The sequence below is a fragment of the Plecotus auritus genome (genome assembly GCF_963455305.1).
Source record: "Plecotus auritus genome assembly, chromosome: 1".
NCBI lineage: Eukaryota > Metazoa > Chordata > Mammalia > Chiroptera > Vespertilionidae > Plecotus > Plecotus auritus.
In genome coordinates this window covers 235,639,024-235,658,277 of record NC_137770.1, presented here as the reverse complement: position 1 = coordinate 235,658,277, position 19,254 = coordinate 235,639,024, and the positions used below count along the sequence as shown (strand labels likewise).

At 41.8% G+C, this 19,254-nt stretch overlaps 1 protein-coding gene across 1 annotated transcript in view; it reads right to left on the bottom strand.

The window, feature by feature from the left end:
* The window catches only part of ADGRA3 (adhesion G protein-coupled receptor A3), a 111,526-nt gene that overhangs the window by 33,979 nt on the left and 58,293 nt on the right, over window positions 1–19,254 (bottom strand). The window contains exons 9-12 of the mRNA XM_080683148.1: window positions 17,466–17,667; window positions 16,182–16,337; window positions 5,598–5,759; window positions 2,438–2,641 (exon numbers count right to left, since the gene is read on the bottom strand). Of these exons, the coding sequence (XP_080539274.1) occupies window positions 2,438–2,641; window positions 5,598–5,759; window positions 16,182–16,337; window positions 17,466–17,667 (724 nt within the window). The remainder of the gene's footprint in view (window positions 1–2,437; window positions 2,642–5,597; window positions 5,760–16,181; window positions 16,338–17,465; window positions 17,668–19,254) is intronic.

Sequence of the window (19,254 nt, the reverse complement as noted above, 5' to 3'; positions counted from 1 at the left end):
TGAGGAATTGACATCAGAGAGGTTAAGTACTTGCCCCAGTTTGCACAGCCATGAACCGGGGGAGCAGAATGTGAATCCAGGCTGCCTGGCTGCAGAAAGCCCACATTCTTAGTCACCGTATGCTATGGCCTCTCTCCGCCCTATAACTCAACTCACCATCACATCGGCTTCTAATTATTCTGGAGAATGAACAAGGCACCATGAGACTGGCAGGCAGTGATTAATTCTGAGGAAGAAAGGATGGTGCCATGTGCATGGAGGCTTACTGGGAGAGGAGCAGGGGTGGTGCTTAGGGCACAAAAAAGGGCAGAAATGAAGGCAGGAAGCAAAATATATATATAACTGCTCTGGAACAGTAAAAGGACCTCAGTTGGGCTAAAGCCCCAGATGTCTGAGATGAGGGAAATAGGTGATACATAGATAAAAACTGATTTCTACATTACAGTCAAGAAAGGTTTAAAGAACCAATTCTTTCAAAACACCTGTAGAAAGCAATCAAGGACGACCCCTACATTGCTAAGGACTGCGTTTTTATGGATTTAATTTCATACGCTAGCATATTTTCTCACAGTAGGGCAATATAATCAATTATTGGATGTTCGAGTTATCTACTGCTATATTCAAAGCATTCAGGAGAAGAAAAAAAGCACAGGCACAATGAATATAAATTGTCCTGGTATAAACTTTCTGAATTTAGCAAACTAAATGCCAAGTTTTCTGTTAAAGTGCTAAAACATTTTGAGCTGCCGACATTAAACTGATTTTGTGTCACAAAGGATACATTCCTCTTTTACTCAGTTCGAATCACGTCCATGTATGAAGCTTGAATAACAGTGGAATGTGTTCTTGTTTTCTGGACACAGAATGATCATAGAAGGGTAGAACTGTGTGAAATTGACACAATTGAATGTTCACTTAAAGCAGGGGTGGGCAAACTTTTTGACTCGAGGGCCACAATGGGTTCTTAAACTGGACCGGAAGGCCGGAACAAAAGCATGGATGGAGTGTTTGTGTGAACTAATATAAATTCAAAGTAAAGGAGTGGAGGGGAGAGCAAGAGAACCCTCTGCTCTTTTGGCTCTGCGGGCAAGATAGAACAGCCGAACGGGCCGGATCCGGCCCACGGGCCGTAGTTTGCCCACAGCTGACTTAAAGCTTTCTACTTTAGCAAGTAGAAACTCTTCTTACCCAGAGGGCTAGATTGTGTAGTGGATGCAATATATAGGGTTTCGCCATTTTTTAACCTCTTTCTACCAACTATGATCCCCTCAGATGGAAGGACTCCTCAATTGTAAGTGCTCCTCAAGGGCACACACCTTTCTCTCATGGGCTTGTGAGCGATGCTGTTTCTATTCCTTTTGTGGTTTTTCTTACCAATAAAAAATGCAATAAGCCAAGGAGCAGGCCTGCAGCAGTATTGCTGGGTATATCACGCATGCTCACAGAGCCCAGAACACATGCATCATGACAACTTCCCTCTGAGTATACAGCATCAGCCATCCTGACCTAGCTGAGAATGTCTCGGGTGGTGGCGGAATTGGCTGTTTCTGAATTTACCAAACTGGCTTGCCCTGTGGAGGTCACCAGGGTAAGGTATGACAAGATACATGAACTCTTCATTCTTTCATTCATTCACTCAGCCATTTAATATTTATTGAGTGGCTACAATGCATCAACGCCTAACACCTATGTGATCAATTGCTATGCAGCTATTCTAAGTGACTGCAGTACTGTCTGTGACCTACACTTCAGAAACACGCCAAAGAAAGTACTTAGTAATTAACATCTACAGAGAACACAGTCACACATGGCCACACCAAGCTAAACAACAAAACAAATGTGGTCCCATTAGGGACCTCCACTATTTGCTTCAATGTAGTTTAATGAAACACATCTAAAACCCAAATTTTAAAAAAATAAAATCAATAAAAATGCTTTTGATTTTTCTTGCTGCAAAACACCACACATTTTCTCAAGACATATCACGTTGGACTTCTTTGCCAAAAATCTTGATATACAGGTTGCCTGATTAACTGCCTTTCTCAAGGCTGATTTCCCATTAGGTCCAGGGGGCCCAAAGCCAAAAGCACATGATCCTTTCATGTCTTTAAAATCAGGAGCAGTAAAAAAAAAAACGTAAGGTCAAAGAAAATGTTTTAATATGTAATATTAATATATTCCTCTTTCTACCACTGCAGTCGTTAAAGATTCAACTTTGATATTTTTGTGTGGAGCAAGGAGTCCAAGGGGCGAAAATGCCTGGGCTCTAGGAAGTTATCACATATCCATTCCTGGTCTGAATTTATTTTACAACAACAGCAAAAATTATACCAATACTCCCTCCCCACAATAACGTCTAATAAGGTTATTCTGCAGTGCAAACCATTCTGAGTATCTAACGGGAAAGGGTCTGAAATGCTTAGAGGTGGTAACGTACCTTCAGTGCCAGACTTGAGAATGTATTGGAAACATTGCACTTGAAGCTCAGCTGCTTATCCAGGCCTCCGTCGGGGTCCCGCCTCCCATAGTCGGAAAGGCCTGTGCGGTCGGAAGCTGCCACTTTCTGGAACACGGTGCATGTCATTCCAGTGAAGCCAGTTGCCTTGATGACATAAGCTTCCAGAGCAATGTTGGGTGAATACTTCAAAAGTCAACCAAACAGGAGTTATAAAAGATTTATAATATGGAAAAAAAAAGCATGTGCAAAGAAATTTCAAATGCAAAACACTGTAAATTAAAAGAGAACACTCAGATTCTTACTGAACAAAGACACTGTGCAGCCAGATGCAACAGTGGACAGGATACGTGCCATAAAAGATGCTGCAAACAAAAGCCCAAAAGAGAAAGATACCGATGAAGAGGAAAAGAATAAGGCTTAAATGGGGAGGATCAGACATAAACCCAAAGTCAATTAAAAATAATTTATTTTAAGAGCGCTGGCAGAAAACAGCAGGCTGAAAAGGAAATGTCTTATAAAATCTAGAGATATGGGTTGGCCCCTGTTAATGATCGCAGTACAGGAAAAGCAATAGGGGTTTAAGAGATACATTTAAAAGTCACCTTGTTCCGCACTTCATGCCACAGCCATCACTTTTTGCTTTTACAGGGTGATTTAGTTAATTCTTTGCATTAAGTTGCACAGATAAAAATTTTACACAAGCTCACTCCAAAGGTGTTTCTGCCATTGTACTATATACAGAGGCACCCTAAGATTTCAACAGACTACTAGAACTGATAAGTAAATTCAGTAAAGTAACAGGATACAAAATAAATATCCAGAAATCAGTTAAAATTATATACACCAATACTAAACTATCAGAAAGGGAAACTAAGAAAACAATCCCTTTTATAACTGAATTTAAAAAAAATACCTGGGAATAAATTTAACCAAGGATGTAAAATACGGACATGTACTCAGAAAATTATAAGACACTAAAGAAAGAAACTGAAGAAGATACAAATAAGTGGAAGCATATACTGTGTTCGTAGATAGGAAGAATTAGGATCATTAAAATGCCCATACTAAGCAAAGCAATTTGTAGATTCAATGCAATTCCTATTCACAGAACTATAACAAATATTCCAAAAATTTACATGGAACCACAAAAGATACAGAATAGCCACAGCAATCTTGAGAAAGAAGAACAAAGTTAGAGGAATCACACTACCTGATGTCAAACTGTACTACAAGGCCATAGTAATCAAAACAGCATGGTACTGACATAAAACAGACATATTAATGGAACAGAACAGAGTCCAGAAATAAACCCATACTTCATGGTCAGTGATGTATGAAAAAGGAGTCAAGAACAAACAATGGGGTAAAAATAGTCTATTCAATAAATTGTGTTTGGAAATTGGATAGATACATGCAAAAAAATGAAACTAGACCATCTTATTTAACCATAAAAATGAATGAACTCAAAATGGATTAAATGTTAGACTCAAAACCATAAAAATCCTAAAAGAACATATAGGCAGTAAAATCTCAAACACTCCTTTGTAGCAGTATTTTTCTGATATATCTCTCCTTGGGCAAGGGAAACAAACAAACACATAAAATAAACAAATGGGACTACATTAAACTAAAAAGTTCTTGCACAGCAAAGAAAACCATTGACAAAATAAAAAGACAACCCGTTGTAAGGGAGAACATTTTTGACAACAATATATTTGACAATGGGTTAAACCCAAAATTTATAAAGAACTTATAAACCTCAACACCAAAAAAGTAAAGAATCCAACTTAAAAATGGGCAAAGGACCTGAATAGACATTTCTCTAACAAAGACATACGGATGGCCAATAGACACACAAAAAGATGCTCAATGTCACTATCAGAGAAATGCAAATTAAAATCACAATGAGCTACCACCTTACACTTGTCAGAATGGCTATCATCAATGAATCAACAAATAGCTGTTGGCAAGGAAGTGCAGAAAAGGGAACCCTAATGCACTGTTGGTGGGAATGCAGACTGGAGCAGCCACTGTGGAAAGCGGTATGGAGTTACCTCAAAAAATTAAAAATACAACTGTGTTATGATCCAGCAATTCCATTTCTGGGAATATACCTGAAGAAACCCAAAACATTCATTTCAAAGAATATATGTACCCCTATGTTCATTACAGCATTATTTACAATAGCCAAGATTTGGAAGCAGATCAAGTATCTATCAGTAATGAGTGGATAAAAAAAAAAAAAAAAAGCTGTGGTACATTGACACAATGGAATACTACCCAGATGTAAAAAGGAGGAAAATCTTACTTTTTATAACAGCATGGATGGACCTGGAGGGTATTACGCTAAGTGAAATAAACCAGGGAAACACAAGTACCACATGATTTCACTTCTATATGGAAGCTAATGAAAAAATAAACTAACAAACAAAACAAAACAGACTCACTGATACTGAGAACAGACTGACAGCTGACAGAGAGGGGAGGGGGTTGGGTGAAAAAGCTATGGGATTTAGCAAACAAACAAACAAACAAAAACCTCATAGGTAGTCAACAGTATGGTGATTAGCAGAAGGAAAGGAGGGTTGGGGAGACAGAAGAAGGTAAAGGGGGGATAAAAGGTGATGGAAGGGGACTTGACTTGGGGTGCTGAACACACAATACAATACACAGAAAGCGGTTCAGAGTTACCTCAAAAAATTTAAAAAATTTCATTAACCAATGCCACTCCAATAAATTCAATTAAAAGATAAAAGCAAAAATAATAAAGAAAAAAGAAACAATTTTAAGAACTTCACGAGTGAGACTGAACTCAGGGGTCTGCCAAACGCAGGCCATGTGGATACTACAGCCGCCATCCCCCTTCTGGAGGCCTGCCAGCATCACTCCCATCTCAGAACCACGCAGAGAGGGCACAAGAAGTGACCCATCTTCCACACCCAGGAAGGTGACAGAATTGAATGCAGAGTCAAAGGACAATACAGAGTCTCTTCCACTCTTAAGGATGGTGAAGTGCATGCCTACTCCACAGGCAAGGCGCCATTCTAAGTACCACATGTGGACAAAGTCCCCTTATAAAAATTTTTCTTTACAGCATAGGACTTTTCAGAATGGAATTCTAGAATCACGTTGCACTTACTGTTGAATACACATGAGCTCCGTTTGCCAGTCGGTAAGTGGCGATCCGCTGCAGGCACTGCACGATCCTGCTGCAGGCTTTCGCCTCCCTCTGTGCCAGCCACAGCACTCGCTCATCGGCCAGCATGATGTTGCTTGCAATGTCGACCATCACATCCCCTAACTGGCAGGCAAGCGGGAGAGAAAAGAAACATCTTAACAAGCTGTTTTACATCATCCAAACCCTCCTGAGAAACCAAGATGGGTCTGTAGTCTAAATTTCCCAGTGATAAGCCAACAGGCTCTGTACGTGTTTCCCATTACTACCTCTCCAAATAAGAAGAGCACATTCGATTATGACCATTGGTGATAGGTGAGTCAAAACAGGGTAACGACGTGACCACCACACCACTGGTGAAAAGATTGACATGTGGCACTCAGATTGAGGGGGCGAGGGAAGACAAATTAATCGAGAGGAAGGAAAAGACATCACATGATCCACAAATGAAAAGATCTAAAGTCTTTTTCTGGGAAACCACTTAGAAACATGTTTTTTTTTTGTGTGTTTGAGTGTTAGCTTAGTATTTTCATGAAGAAACATTCACTGCCTAGCTTTTTAGTTTACGGTCACGTTCAAAACCCTAGTCATTTCCAACCACAGGAAGTTCCCGCCTACACCGGGTCATGGAGTGTGTCCTCGCACACGTAGCTTCCTCTACCTCGAATGAACTCGTCCTTCCCTTTCCCAATTCCATGAAATAATTGGATCCGAAGACGTGCTCACTTTTGCATTACTTGCTTTATTGAGTTATGAACGGAGCTAGTGGATTCTTTTTATTCACTCGGTTCATAACTTACAGATGTCAGCATCTGTCAGGCAATGCCAGTGAAATGTCCACTGACTACTGCTGACGTGCATGCCCCATGTCAGGGAATGCATTGGACGTGCAGGGCTAATGAGACATACCGGTGTCCAGGGGGGCTGGTATTGAGCAAATTGTTCCTGAGAGGGAGATCTATGGCAGAAAAAACAACAAAAGCACTCCCGGGGGTGGAATCAGAGGAGTTAGAAGCCAGCCGGCTGGCTCTCTAATCAAGACTTAAGCATCAAAGGTGTGAGGCCCCTGAAGCCGAGCCAGAAAGCCAAGGCTGCTTGCGAATGTCTTTTGATCATCGCAGAGGATCCCAGGGGAGCCTTCCAACCCCTTCTGCACCCACCACTCTTCCCAGGATGTATCATTATGAGGGCTGAGGTGGGTTTGGAACAAATTCAATCTATCCCACCCAGAGTCCACTTCACAAAGACAAGCCTGCGGAAATGCACCAGACACCAAACCCGGGAACAAGGGGTGCAATAACTGGAGTAAGTACAGGGGTGAAGACCAGGACTTCAAATCCTGACCCCTAACTCCAGTACCTTCCTTTATGTGTATAAGGGGGACGATAACACTCCTGTCTGTTCTGAATGTTGTGAAGATTAAGTTCCGATAACACACAGAAGGCTCCCAAGACCATGCCCGGCACACGGCAAACACTCAGAAAGTGTGAGCTCTCCTTGGAATTGTACGGCTCCTGTTTCTAACACTGGAATCCCAATACAGGCTCTCTTTGAAGATCACAGGCTCTGGAAGAAGTGCTAGGAAGGGCGCATTTTTAAGTCTGCCCATATGCAAACGGGACCCATGTGTTCAACAAAACTGCCTCTTCCGCCTCATCCTGGACCCATGCAATTAAAAAAACGCTTCACTGGCCTCGCACTGCCCTGCACAGAGTGTATCCCAGTCTGTCCTTATTTTACTTTCAATGTAAACGCCCCAAGGGCAGGGGCAACTCAATGTCCTACTTATATTTATAGCCTTATTCACGAGGAGTCTAACTCCTGGTATAAAAGCCAATAGCAATACAATATTCATTTGCTCACTGACAAAATATTTACCAAGGACCAAGTGAGCCCGACACTGTTCTGAGCAATGGAGATAGAGCAGTGAAAGAAACACACTTATAATCTAGTGAAGAAAATATGAATTAAGTACATTTTTTTAAAGTGCTCCAGGCCCTAGCCAGTTTTTCTCAGTGGTTAGAGTCTCAGCCCTCTGATTGAGGGGTCGCAGGTTTAATTCCAGTCAAGGGTATGTGCCTTGCACGCAGGCTCAATCCCTGGCCCCCTGGCCGGGTGTGTGTAGGAGTCAATCAATCGATGTGTCTCTCTCACATCGATGTTTCTCTCTCTGTCTCTCCCTCTCCCTTCCACTCTCTCTAAAAATCAATGGGAAAAATATCCTCTGGTGAGGATTAACAAAAAAAAAAGTGCTTTAGATTACAACTGCAATGAAGGAAATAAGCAGAGTAATATAAGATGAAGAGTAATGAAATTTAATTCAAACACCCTGTTTTAATGGACTCACCCATTCTCAAAGGGCATTTTCCCCAAACCCAAGAAATTAACAGCATCAACTGACAGAGAATGAGGAAGAGCCGATACTGAGGCTTTGCAGAATCCTGAGCCTGTCTGCACAGTTCATGGACCACTAGCATCCCCAGCACTGATTCCTACTAAACAGGTGGGGGGTGAATTTCATTCTAGCAGAAGCCCTGATTGCTGAAGTCATGAAGGGTAGTGACTCCCATATGTCAATTACTGAATATGCAGATCAGCTGTTTATACAGCAATTATAATAATTCCCATTGAGAGTAGCTGGAATAATTTGGCTAAGTTTTTGTCTATTATTTTTACCTGCTATTATTTTAAAATTTCATACAAAAATAAATAGGATAAAAGAGATGATATGGCAAAAAAGGCTCTCTGGCTCTCAGAAAAGAAATCCCCACTGGCTGCAAAAACTTAAAAAGAAAAAAACACAGGAAAATACTGGTCTACTCTAAGGAAGTGTTAACGGATTCTCACAATGACAAATAGACTTCTTGTTTTATACTTTTTAAAAGTTTTAAATGTACAAACTTTATGATGACCTAACATGAGGCTGGCTGGCTAATGAAAAACTATGATTATTATATGATCAAAAACCACTGCTATGGCTCACTTGATAACGCCAGTAACGTAATTTAATCTACAGTGATAAAAGAGAAACATGCAAATTGACCATACCTTCGCGACACCCACCAGCCAATCAGGAGTGAGTATGCAAATTAACCCGACAAAGATGGCGATGACCCCGCCCCCAGCCACTCTGGGCCTCTGGGCAGCACACATGCAGGTGCAGAGTGGCCGGGCGGGGCGGGACACCTGCTATGAGGGAGAGGGCGGGGGCAGAGGGAGCTACAGGACCGGTGCTCCACTCAAAGTGAAGACAGAAGGCGGCGGCCAGAGCGAAGGCCTGGATCCCAAGTGCCAGAGGAAAACCGGTGCCAGCAGCCAGGGGAAGGAAGGCCTATTGCACGAATCTCTTAGTGCAACGGGCCTCTAGTGTATTAATAATTCTAAGACAAGAAAAAACTCTAAGAAGGTATGCAGTTAACTAGAGTGACTACCTCAGTTGAGAAAAACCCATGTTCTTCCTTGTTGCATCCTAAATGGCAAAGAACTAAGGAAAAGGATAGGATGCCACATCTTCTCAAGAGCAGGGAACCATAAAATGCCGTAGGCGTGTGTGGCTGGGTTACGGAAGCGGCTCTGAATCCTCCACAGCGGCAAAAAGGGCACCAAAGGGAGAGCAGTGCATAGAGCATTACCCTGGAGTAAAAAGCATTCTTGAAATCTGACACACAGAGAGCTTCAAACCTGCAGCCGGCAGGAGGAAGCATTGTACTTCCCCTTGACCTCATTCCCCGAAGGCCACTGCAGCCACAGAAGGGTCAGAAGGCCTCCCGCACCTGCTCCTCCACCTGTCACCCTCAACGGCCGGGATCAGATGAAAATGCGCGTGAACGCACTCCATCACAGATAAAGGCCAAAGGATGAAAATGCCACATTAATAACAATGAAATGTTAAATGTCAGCTGTTTTAAGACACAGAATAGTTCTTGTTCTTCTTGATACAAGGGCTGAGCAAAAGTGGGCTCACAGTTGTTCATATGGAAAAAGACATGCAGGTCATGATGGTTACAACAGCCGAATAAACTCTGTGTTCCGTGTACTCGCAGCTGAAGACCTATTTTTGCCCACTCTTGTATATATGTTTGGAATTCTGATCTGAATGAGACCAAAATCACCAGTGAATTTCATGAATTTGATGTGGCAGCATAGGAAACACAGAAGATAACTACGTAAACTGAATTTAATGATATTTCATTTCAGTGTAGTAGGAAAGTAATAGAACACCGAAGGCAGAATATTTGTGTGTCTGGGACTTAAGTTCTCCTGGGTTAAGATTTCAATTCTGTCTCAAGTTAGATGCCCATGAGCAAATTATTAGCCTCTCCAAGACTCAGTTTGCTCATTTGCAAAATGAGGTTGGAAATCCTATGGAAATTGCTTAGAACATCTCATTCTATAGTAAATTAAGAGAAAAAAATGTAACAAAAGATAAATATCTTTATTAAACAATTAATGCCTTTTTTTTTTTTTTTTTTTTAGAAAAGCCAAGGAATCTAGATCCCTCTGGACTTCTCTCCACACTTTTTCTTTTTCAAGCCGGAAGCAGCAGGGGGCACTCTTGTTGATCCTAATCACCAGAAAAGCAAGCATTACAGGCACAGTGTGGATGAGGCAGCAAGTGAGGCAGTTGTTTGGGGACAGCTGAGATGGAAATGAGAACGATGGGAACTGGCAAGTAGTCCAAACTGGACTAAATAAAAATAACAGCAGCTGATGTTGTTCTTAAAGTCCAAATATTCTTCAGGATTTTCTCCTAGGTATGAATTAAGTATAGTACTGAGATAGCGCCTAACTTAAAGAACGTCATCACCCTGATTGATTTTAATGAGGAAATGGCTCTTCAGTGCAAGTCAAGTTGTAAAAGCGTATTTATGTCACTCTTAACTAGATCCAGTGACCTGAGTGTCTCGGGATCCCACTACTGGCTTCCGGCTTAGTTAAACTGTCAGTATTCAATAGGAGGTCTCAATGAGATAATCATCAGGACCTATGGCAAATATTAAACCTCTGGTTCTACTGTGATATAGAGGTGGTGATGGGGATGATGATGGTGAGGATGATGATGATGGAACCGGAGAAAGAAGTGAGAAAGCAAGAGGGGAAAGATGCTGAGAATAATGCTGCATTTATTCTTCATTACCTTTCAGAAAGGATTTGAGGTAGCCCAGCAATATTTTAAAAATAATTATTTTTAAATAAGAGCACATAAATAAAGAATGGGAAAATGCAGACTTAAGAGAAGAAAAAGAGACAGAGACAAGTTAAAAATATGCATCGAGGGCAGAGCTGCTGTGACTGGGGGAAAGGTGATTCTTGCTATGTTTCTAGTCAAGGCGATAAAGGTATCCTTTCAGTTACCAACAGAAAGGTGAACATTTCGTTCAGGTAGACAAAGTTGCTTTTATGACAGATTCTAGGAACCTGGGAGGTACACTCGTCCGGAGACGCAGGATGCAGTGGACACCTAAACCACACATGGAAAAGCTTAACTTCTAAGGTTCCTCCAATTCTCCCAGTGGAAGCAGATTCTGTGTTTTCTGATGACAAAAATGTCTGTGCCTCTCCCTTTCTGGAAGAACAGAGAGCTGAGTACTCTGGACAATTCTCCTGCTGAGAGAGAAAATCGCTGAAGAGAAAAGAGCTGTCTCTTTCTATTTACCACTGACCAGGCCGAAAACAAAGACTCCTCCAGAGGCCAAGAACAAAACAACAGCGGGACTGGGAGCTCTGCGGGTGAGCTCTGCCCCCAGGGACTGTGCTTGGACTATGTCTTGACACCCACAAGGGGCCGAGGGCCCACCCACACAGGCCTTACAGGAGCAGACGAGTGATGAAGCTGATAACCACAGAGGGCACCTCCAGGGCCAGGGCACCCCATCACCAAATCAGCCTCACAGAAGAAGGAAGGCAAGGAACTTGAAACTTGATCTTGATTCAAGGTGGAAGGAGTAAGTTGTCCTCCCTCACACCTTATCAACACAAGTTGACCTTCTCACAGGTCTGAGGTCAGATTTCACAGGACATCCATAGTGGGAAAAACCTCTACCTGAGAACTAACTTCAAAGCGACCGATTACCCTAGTATTGTCCCCGGGCACTTGGCAGAAGCAAACATATCACACTTATTAATAATGATAAATTAGACCATTATCATTAATATCCTGTATCACTAACACTAATCAACATTGTTCTGAGGTCCTCACCAATGTATAACTGGAAAAAAGTGAAAAAAATATTTAATACAGGAACAGAAAAACTAATTGTTATTTGCTGGTGACATAACTGTCTAAAAAAAAAAAAAAATCCCACATACCAACTGCAAAATTATATGGATGAATTCCTTAAGGTAACCAGACATAAGGTCTACATTTTTCAAAAACCACAATCAGCCCTGGCCGGGTAGCTCAGTTGATTAGAGCATCATCCAGATGGATACTCCAAGGTTGTGGATTTGATACCCGTTCAGGGCACATACAAGAAGCAACCAATGAATGCATAAATAAGTGGAACAACAAATCAACGTCTGTCTGTCTCTCTCAAATCAATCAATTAATAAAAAACATAATTAAGGAAAACTGAACATGGACTAGATATTTCATGATATTAAGGACTTAGAACTCATTTTGGTGACATAATAATATGGTTCTATTTTAAAATTCCTTATATTGTGGAGAAATTATGGATAGAATACGACAACCAGAGTTCACTATTAAATGATGCAGCATTGAGAAAGAAAGAGAAGGGGTGGAGGAGAGAGAGAAAGGAAGGAAGGAAGGAAATGAACAAACAGGGAGGAAGAGGAAAAAGAAGAGAGGGATGGAGGGCAAAGGAAATGAATGGATGAAAGGAATACATCTGGTAAATACTGAAAGTTGTTGAAGGTGAAAGGTATAACGTAGGTATTAATAAAAACATTCTCCTATACTTTTAGAATGTTCCAACAGAAAGTTTCTAATTTTTTTTTTCAAAAGGTTAGACCCAAAGGGAAAAATGTTAAACAAGTAAGTAGAGAATATGAACACATAATAGTGGTTGTAAAAGCCTGTGCCTTTCCCAGAGACATGCTGTCCAGCATCGCCTGGAACTTAACTAGAAATGCAAACTTTGCTTGGCAAACCCCCCCAGGTGACACAGAGGCAGGGTCAAGTTTGAGAGACAGCCTCTGAAAAGGACCACAAAGCCAGCAGCTGGGTCTCTGCAAAGCTGAACAATACAGACAATTCTGACAGGCAAGATCAAGAAGGAAAACCAAAAAATTGGAAATAGTAAGAAGAAAAAAACAACAGCCGATACAGGAGTGACTATGTTTTAAAGTGAATAGTGAAAGACTTTACATTTTTTAAACCTGTGCATAAAAAATGTGCCCCACGAGCTGCGTGGTAAACTAGCGCTAGGAGCTGCCTCCCTTCCACTTTGGAACTAGAGCGCAGGAAGGAGACCACCACACAACCAGAACTAACCTCTCCCACCTTCTCATCTTCTGAAATGGACACGTGATGTTTTCATCACGCTCCTAAATATGGAACAGATGCTTATCTGCCTGACCGGCAGCTTTCAGCTGTTTTTAAAAGACCCCACTGCACACACCACTTGGACCTGGCCGTTTGGTACCGTTCAGAATCTGCCCTCACCACAGAGCACCGGCTTGGGTCGGCCAGATCCAATCCCAGGTTACAGAGGCAACTGCCTCACAATATTTCAGCTGTGAAATTATCCAGAGCAGAGCAACTTTTTGGACATAAAATAAAAATCAATTTAATTATTTGTCCAATTAAGCCATATGCATTTTAGGATACCTTAGCATAATTTTATGTTTTCATAATTAACTTAAAATGATGCCTCCCTTAACCCTCATAATTTCATTTTACTAGACTAATAAACAGTGAAAGCTACAGCCTTCAGTTTAACTTTCCAAAGAATCAGGTAGGATGTCTGTCAATGCATCATGAGTAATAGTACCTTTATACCTCAGTTATTCAATCTTGAATATTTTTCCTGTTTCTCCTATTTACATCATTTGGTTTCAAAGATAATTCAATCTTTACCTCCCAGGTCAACCGGTGAAAGTGACAGGAATCTACATCAAACCGAGGTGTGTTTTTTTGTTTTGTTTTTAAACATATTTTATTGATTTTTTTACAGAGAGGAAGGGAGAGGGATAGAGAGTTTGAAACATCGATGAGAGAGAAACATTGATCAGCTGCCTCCTGCACACCTCCTACTGGGAATGTGCCCGCAACCAAGGTACGTGCCCTTGACCAGAATCGAATATGGGACCCTTCGGTCCTCAGGCCAACACTCTATCCACTGAGCCAAACCAGTTAGGGCCCTTCAAACCAAGGTTTTAAAGTCACTAAAGCATTCTGATGATTTTTTTTTTTTGAAAGGCCTCATTCTTATCTTCTGAGATCATAAGAATGTTATATTTCCGAAACCTTCAAAATCACATCCTAGCTTTGCAACTATTGCACAAACCAGTTTCACCTATATTTTCTCACTTGTGTGCACACATTTTGAAGTTAAGCAGGGCAAGTGTCATCCCCATTTTAAAAATAAAGGGCCCACGATTAATTAATAACTCATGAAACCAAATTCACCTTCCGTCATCAACAGGACACCTTCCCCTACGCACATTCCAAAGCGGCAGACCATTCACACCATACACGGGCAAACACGGTGAGATGCACACCTCTGGGCACCGCACTGCTCTTCAGGAGCGGGGAGGTGAGCAAAGGTCCCCGACATCAAAACAGGGAGGCATGGGACTACATATATATGATGGCAAATCTTTTTCAATGTCCACATTCCAAATGTCATTCCAATTACTCCCGTGACTGGAAACATCCCACTTCCATGAATAGCTTGTAATCATGTGGGCAGCTAAACTGTGATTATAATCAAGAATGGAGAGCAGTATTACCACAGAGCCAGATCCAGACAGCTTCTCCCAGGGCTGAGAAAACTTACCCAGGGCGCAGGTTGTGGCCCAGAGACACAATCAAAGTGCAGGACAGCTCACTACAAAACTGTGGTCTGAAGTTCAGATAACAACACTGAAACGTTTACCCGAGTCCGATTTACACACACATATCTATGTTCCTTCCCCCTTTTTTAGGATGTATTGATTTCAGAGAGGAAGGGAGAAGGAGAGAAATACATACATCAATGATGAGAGAATCATTGATTGGCTACCTCCTGCATGCCTGCTACTGGGGATCAAGCCCGAAACCCAGGCATGTGCCCTGACCAGGAATCAAACCTGGACCTCCTGGTTCATAGTTAGATGCTCAACTACTGAGCCATGCTGGCTGAGCTATTTTCCTTCCTTTAATAGCTACATCCTATCCAGTAGAGTGCCCGATGTACTGGGGCTGCGCTTTCAAAACTTACCTCCAAAATGCAAGATATTAATAGATATTCTACCAAAAATTTTCCTTGCTTAAATGATTTAGGAAAACAAGGCTTTTTTTTTTCTTTCAATATATATGAATCTGAGAGACCCACATATAGACTTTGTTTAGCACAGTATTTTCCCTACCACTGTATGCTGAGTACTTCTGGAATATTAGGACAGGGCAACATAGTGCTAGAAGGTAAATGTGAACCTGCAGGAAACTTCTGGATTAGACAACAAGGCTCTGGCTTCTGTTTGCAGCCCTGCCCTACCCTAGCTGGATAACCTTGGCTAAATGATTTCATTTTCTTTGAGCTTCAGTTTATGACTTGATCTAGGTTTATTCTACTTCTAAAATTCATGATTCCATCAAAAAAGAAACAGTATATATGCCCAGCCAGTGTGGCTCAGTTGCATGAGTCCCAGCCCATGAACCAGGTCACGGTTCTATTCCCGGTCAGGGGGTGTTTCTATCTTCCTCTCCCTCTCCCTTCCTCTCTCTCTAAAATCAACAAAAAACTTAATTTTAAAAAATGAAACAGTCTCAGTCTATATAAAGTTCCCATGTAGCTGGAAACTTAAAACTGCTGTGGTCAATGTTTTCCCCTACAGGATATCATGTGGACAAGCATATCATAGTTTTAATTTGGTCCGGTTAAAATGCACTCATTATCAAAGCCACGGAATTTTCATAACTTCCCTATTCCAATAATTTGAAATGTCAAGCAAGTCCCTAGGACAGTCTTGCATTTCTCCAGGACATTACCAAAGAAATTAAGCAACTTAACACACAATCCGGATGACTACACCTTATGCAGAAGAATGAACAGAGGACTGTGTGGGGAAGAAAAATCTGGAAAGCCAGCCACAGGCAGCCCTGGCTAACCCCTAAGGGTAACATGTAGAGCAAAGGTTCCTTCTCACAGGAAGGCTACGCTCTATCACGTCCCTTCGCTTCCAAGAACTGACCGTTCACCCCCAGTTCCCCCAATGAAAGGTCACTAACGGAGTGTAAGTTTCTCAATGACAATTTTCGACACGGAAAGTGTATTTATTTAGTTCAAATCCAGCCAACTTAAACAGGTGTTAAAAATAAAGATTCAAGTCTATCAGGTGACCACTTGCTGATTTGCTAACAACTTGGAACTAGAAAAATACCTCTTTTGATTTTTCCTCTTTGGTAAATCTTCCAAATTTTTCTATCATTTCAGCCACAAATATAACATCCATCTTGTCCGAAAAGTTGGCTGCTTCCACGGTGTAAGCCAGTAACTGCCTGGCTGTGGCCACGGCGTTGGTGATATTGAGAGGCATCTACATCAAAAAGGTAAGAAGCAGCACTTAGCAAACGGATGAATAAAATTTGGGACATTTTTCTTTGCATTTCATAACATTGCAATGCAGTCACATTACCTCATTTGCTCACCATGACCTCCTTCACATGCTTTTTCAAACTTTAGAAAATGAAATTCTAGTGGAGACGAACCTGAGTGCAATGTTTTGAAAACTTGGCATGAAATATAGTAATCCATAAAACTCCACCAGGTAAGCATGCTGCACCGTCTCTTGGTCTCTGCTTATCCAGATTCTACACAAATGCAACCCCAATTGCTTAGTGAATGCTTTCCTGAGGATTCCAGCTGGGAGGACGAATGCCGCCCGGCACAGGAGAATGAACCACTGACTTACTTGTCTGTATCTCTGAGCACTCACTGCCAGTGACCGTTTACATTTATTTATTTATTGACTTAAACGTGACTCAGCACCAACCATTGCAAAAAGGGTATACCCGGTGCTAAGGATCATAAGGAAATGTATAACAGAAACTATCTTCCAGCTGCTGATAATCTGGTTTGGTTTAACCCTGGTTGGGTGGCTCAGTTGGTTGGAGCATCGTCCAGTAGACCCACGGGTTGCAGGTTCAATCCCCAGTTGGGGAGCACACGGGAGGCAACCAAAGTTTCTCTATAGCATTGATTTTTCCCCCCTCTCTTCCTCTCTCTCTCTAATCAATAAAAACATATTCTCAGGAGAGGATCAAAAAGAAAGGTGCATAGAAGTAAAGACAGGAAAAGGCACCTGAGTGGTACAGGTATGACAAGGGGTCACTTGTGACAAAGGGACTATAGAAAGGAACCCAAGAGTTGGCCACCCAGGTGGATGTGAAGGATGGTTGGGATTTTGTTTGGTGGACAGAGATGATAAAGGTATTCAAACAAAAGGCACAATGTCAGGTAGTAAGAGGAAAGAAAGAGTGACACCACAGAGGGCCTTGATCACCGGTTGAGAAGACGAGACCTTATTCCAAAAACAGATCAGTCAACTGAAGTATTATCACCAAGTCCATATAATTTATTTATATGTAAAAAAGAGATCTTATGTAAATGGTTTGAACACCATGCTTCATCAGCAACCTCAGCAAACTGAAGGCTTTCTAGTTACCTGGTTAAACATATAAAGGACTCTAGTGACATCATTTGCATACTGGCAGCGAGAATAATCGTCATCTGCCCAAAAGCCACCTCGGTCACATCTGCGCCAAGCCTTCCTCTCATCCTGCGGGTTCCCCGGATAGATCCCACTGCCATGGGTATTCCGCGTGCACTGCAGGTAGGCAGTGATGCCCGCCAACGTCCTGGGCCACCTGGGCACATGAGGGCAAAACAGTGTAAGAAACCCACACAGCCATAGAGGAGGAAAACCCAGGATGAGAACATGCCACATACAGTCACAGGGGAAAAAATCAAGAAGAAGAAACAAACAAAACTCCTTTAAGATTAAAGATCCAGTCCAGCCAGTGTGGCTCAGTGACTGAGTGTCAACCTATGAACCAGGAGGTCACAGTTCAATTCCTGGCCAGAGCACATGCCCGGATTGCAGGTTCGATCCCCAGGGAGGGGCGTGCAGGAGGCAGCCGATCAATGATTCTCTCTCATCACTGATGTTTCTATCTCTCTCTCCCTCACCCTTCCCCTCTGAAATCAATAAGAATATATATATATTCTAAAAGAATAAAGACCCAAATTATTTTTTAAATGTAAACATGGCCTAAACAGTTTAAAGCTAATAGCCAAGTATATTTTAATAGCATAACAGGATATTTTCATAAAATATTCTAAATGTTGCTATAAACACAGGGAAATTGTATCTTGTGCAGCAAAAAAGAAAAATGGTGCAACAAAGCGTTTTGCGTTTGTTTTTAATTACCGCTAAGATACTGTTGGCTTATATAACCATGAGGTATATGAGGTCAGAATCTTCTCCAGGATAATGAAAATGCGGCCTTTTGCAGAAGCAGAGCTAGTATATGCTCAGAACAGAGTTCCGATGGCAGGGCTTGGAACCGGGAGAGTGCCTGGGAACAGTTAGCTGGCGAGAGCGGCTCACTGTGGCTAGACTGCTGGCACGAGCCGATAGGTTACGCGGAACACCTGCTTTCTTCCTGGGAGTCTGAAACTTTATGTGCCTGCATGACCAGCAGTGAGAACTCTGGGTGCTGAGACTCCAAGGGGCTTCCCCGGGCAGAAACGCTGCTAGAGATTGTTGCCTTTTCACGGCTGGAGAAGGAGGAGGCTCTGCATGAGCCCCATGGGACAGAGAGAGCACGGAGGAGCCTGCACGTGGGTCTCTTTGTGACACAGCTGTGTACCTTTCTACATCACCACAATACACCTCAGCTGTCACTGCAACGACCTGCAGAGTCCTGTAGTCCTTCTAGCAAATGTCTGCACTTGGGGTGAGGGGTCCTGAAGGCCCCCAACACAGTATGAAACCGAATTTGCCTGGGAGAAGTCCCTCCCCATGCAAGTGACTAGGTCGTCACGAACTGGGCTGGGAAAATCTTCGTTATCTGAGCTCTATTTCTCTAAAACTGGCAATAAAGTTGAACACAGTTAATAAAAGTTAGAGCTGACGGGCAACACAGGAACTGCTAAATTATACCCGTCACAACAAAATATAATTCATCACCAAAATTTGCATAAATAGATCAAGCAACACTAAACTAAATTCTTACAAATGCAGTGGAAGTTTAAATGCATAATACCGTAAGGCATGTCAAAAGATGAGTAATTCATTAATCAGCTGAATGATTAGATTCCTCTTCTATTTTTAAAAATATAAAACACTCAAACACTATAAGTAAAAACAGAAAAGCCACCATAAACAGAAAATATATTATAATTATTTAATGAAATATTTTGAATATAACAAAATTAACAAATGTTACCTA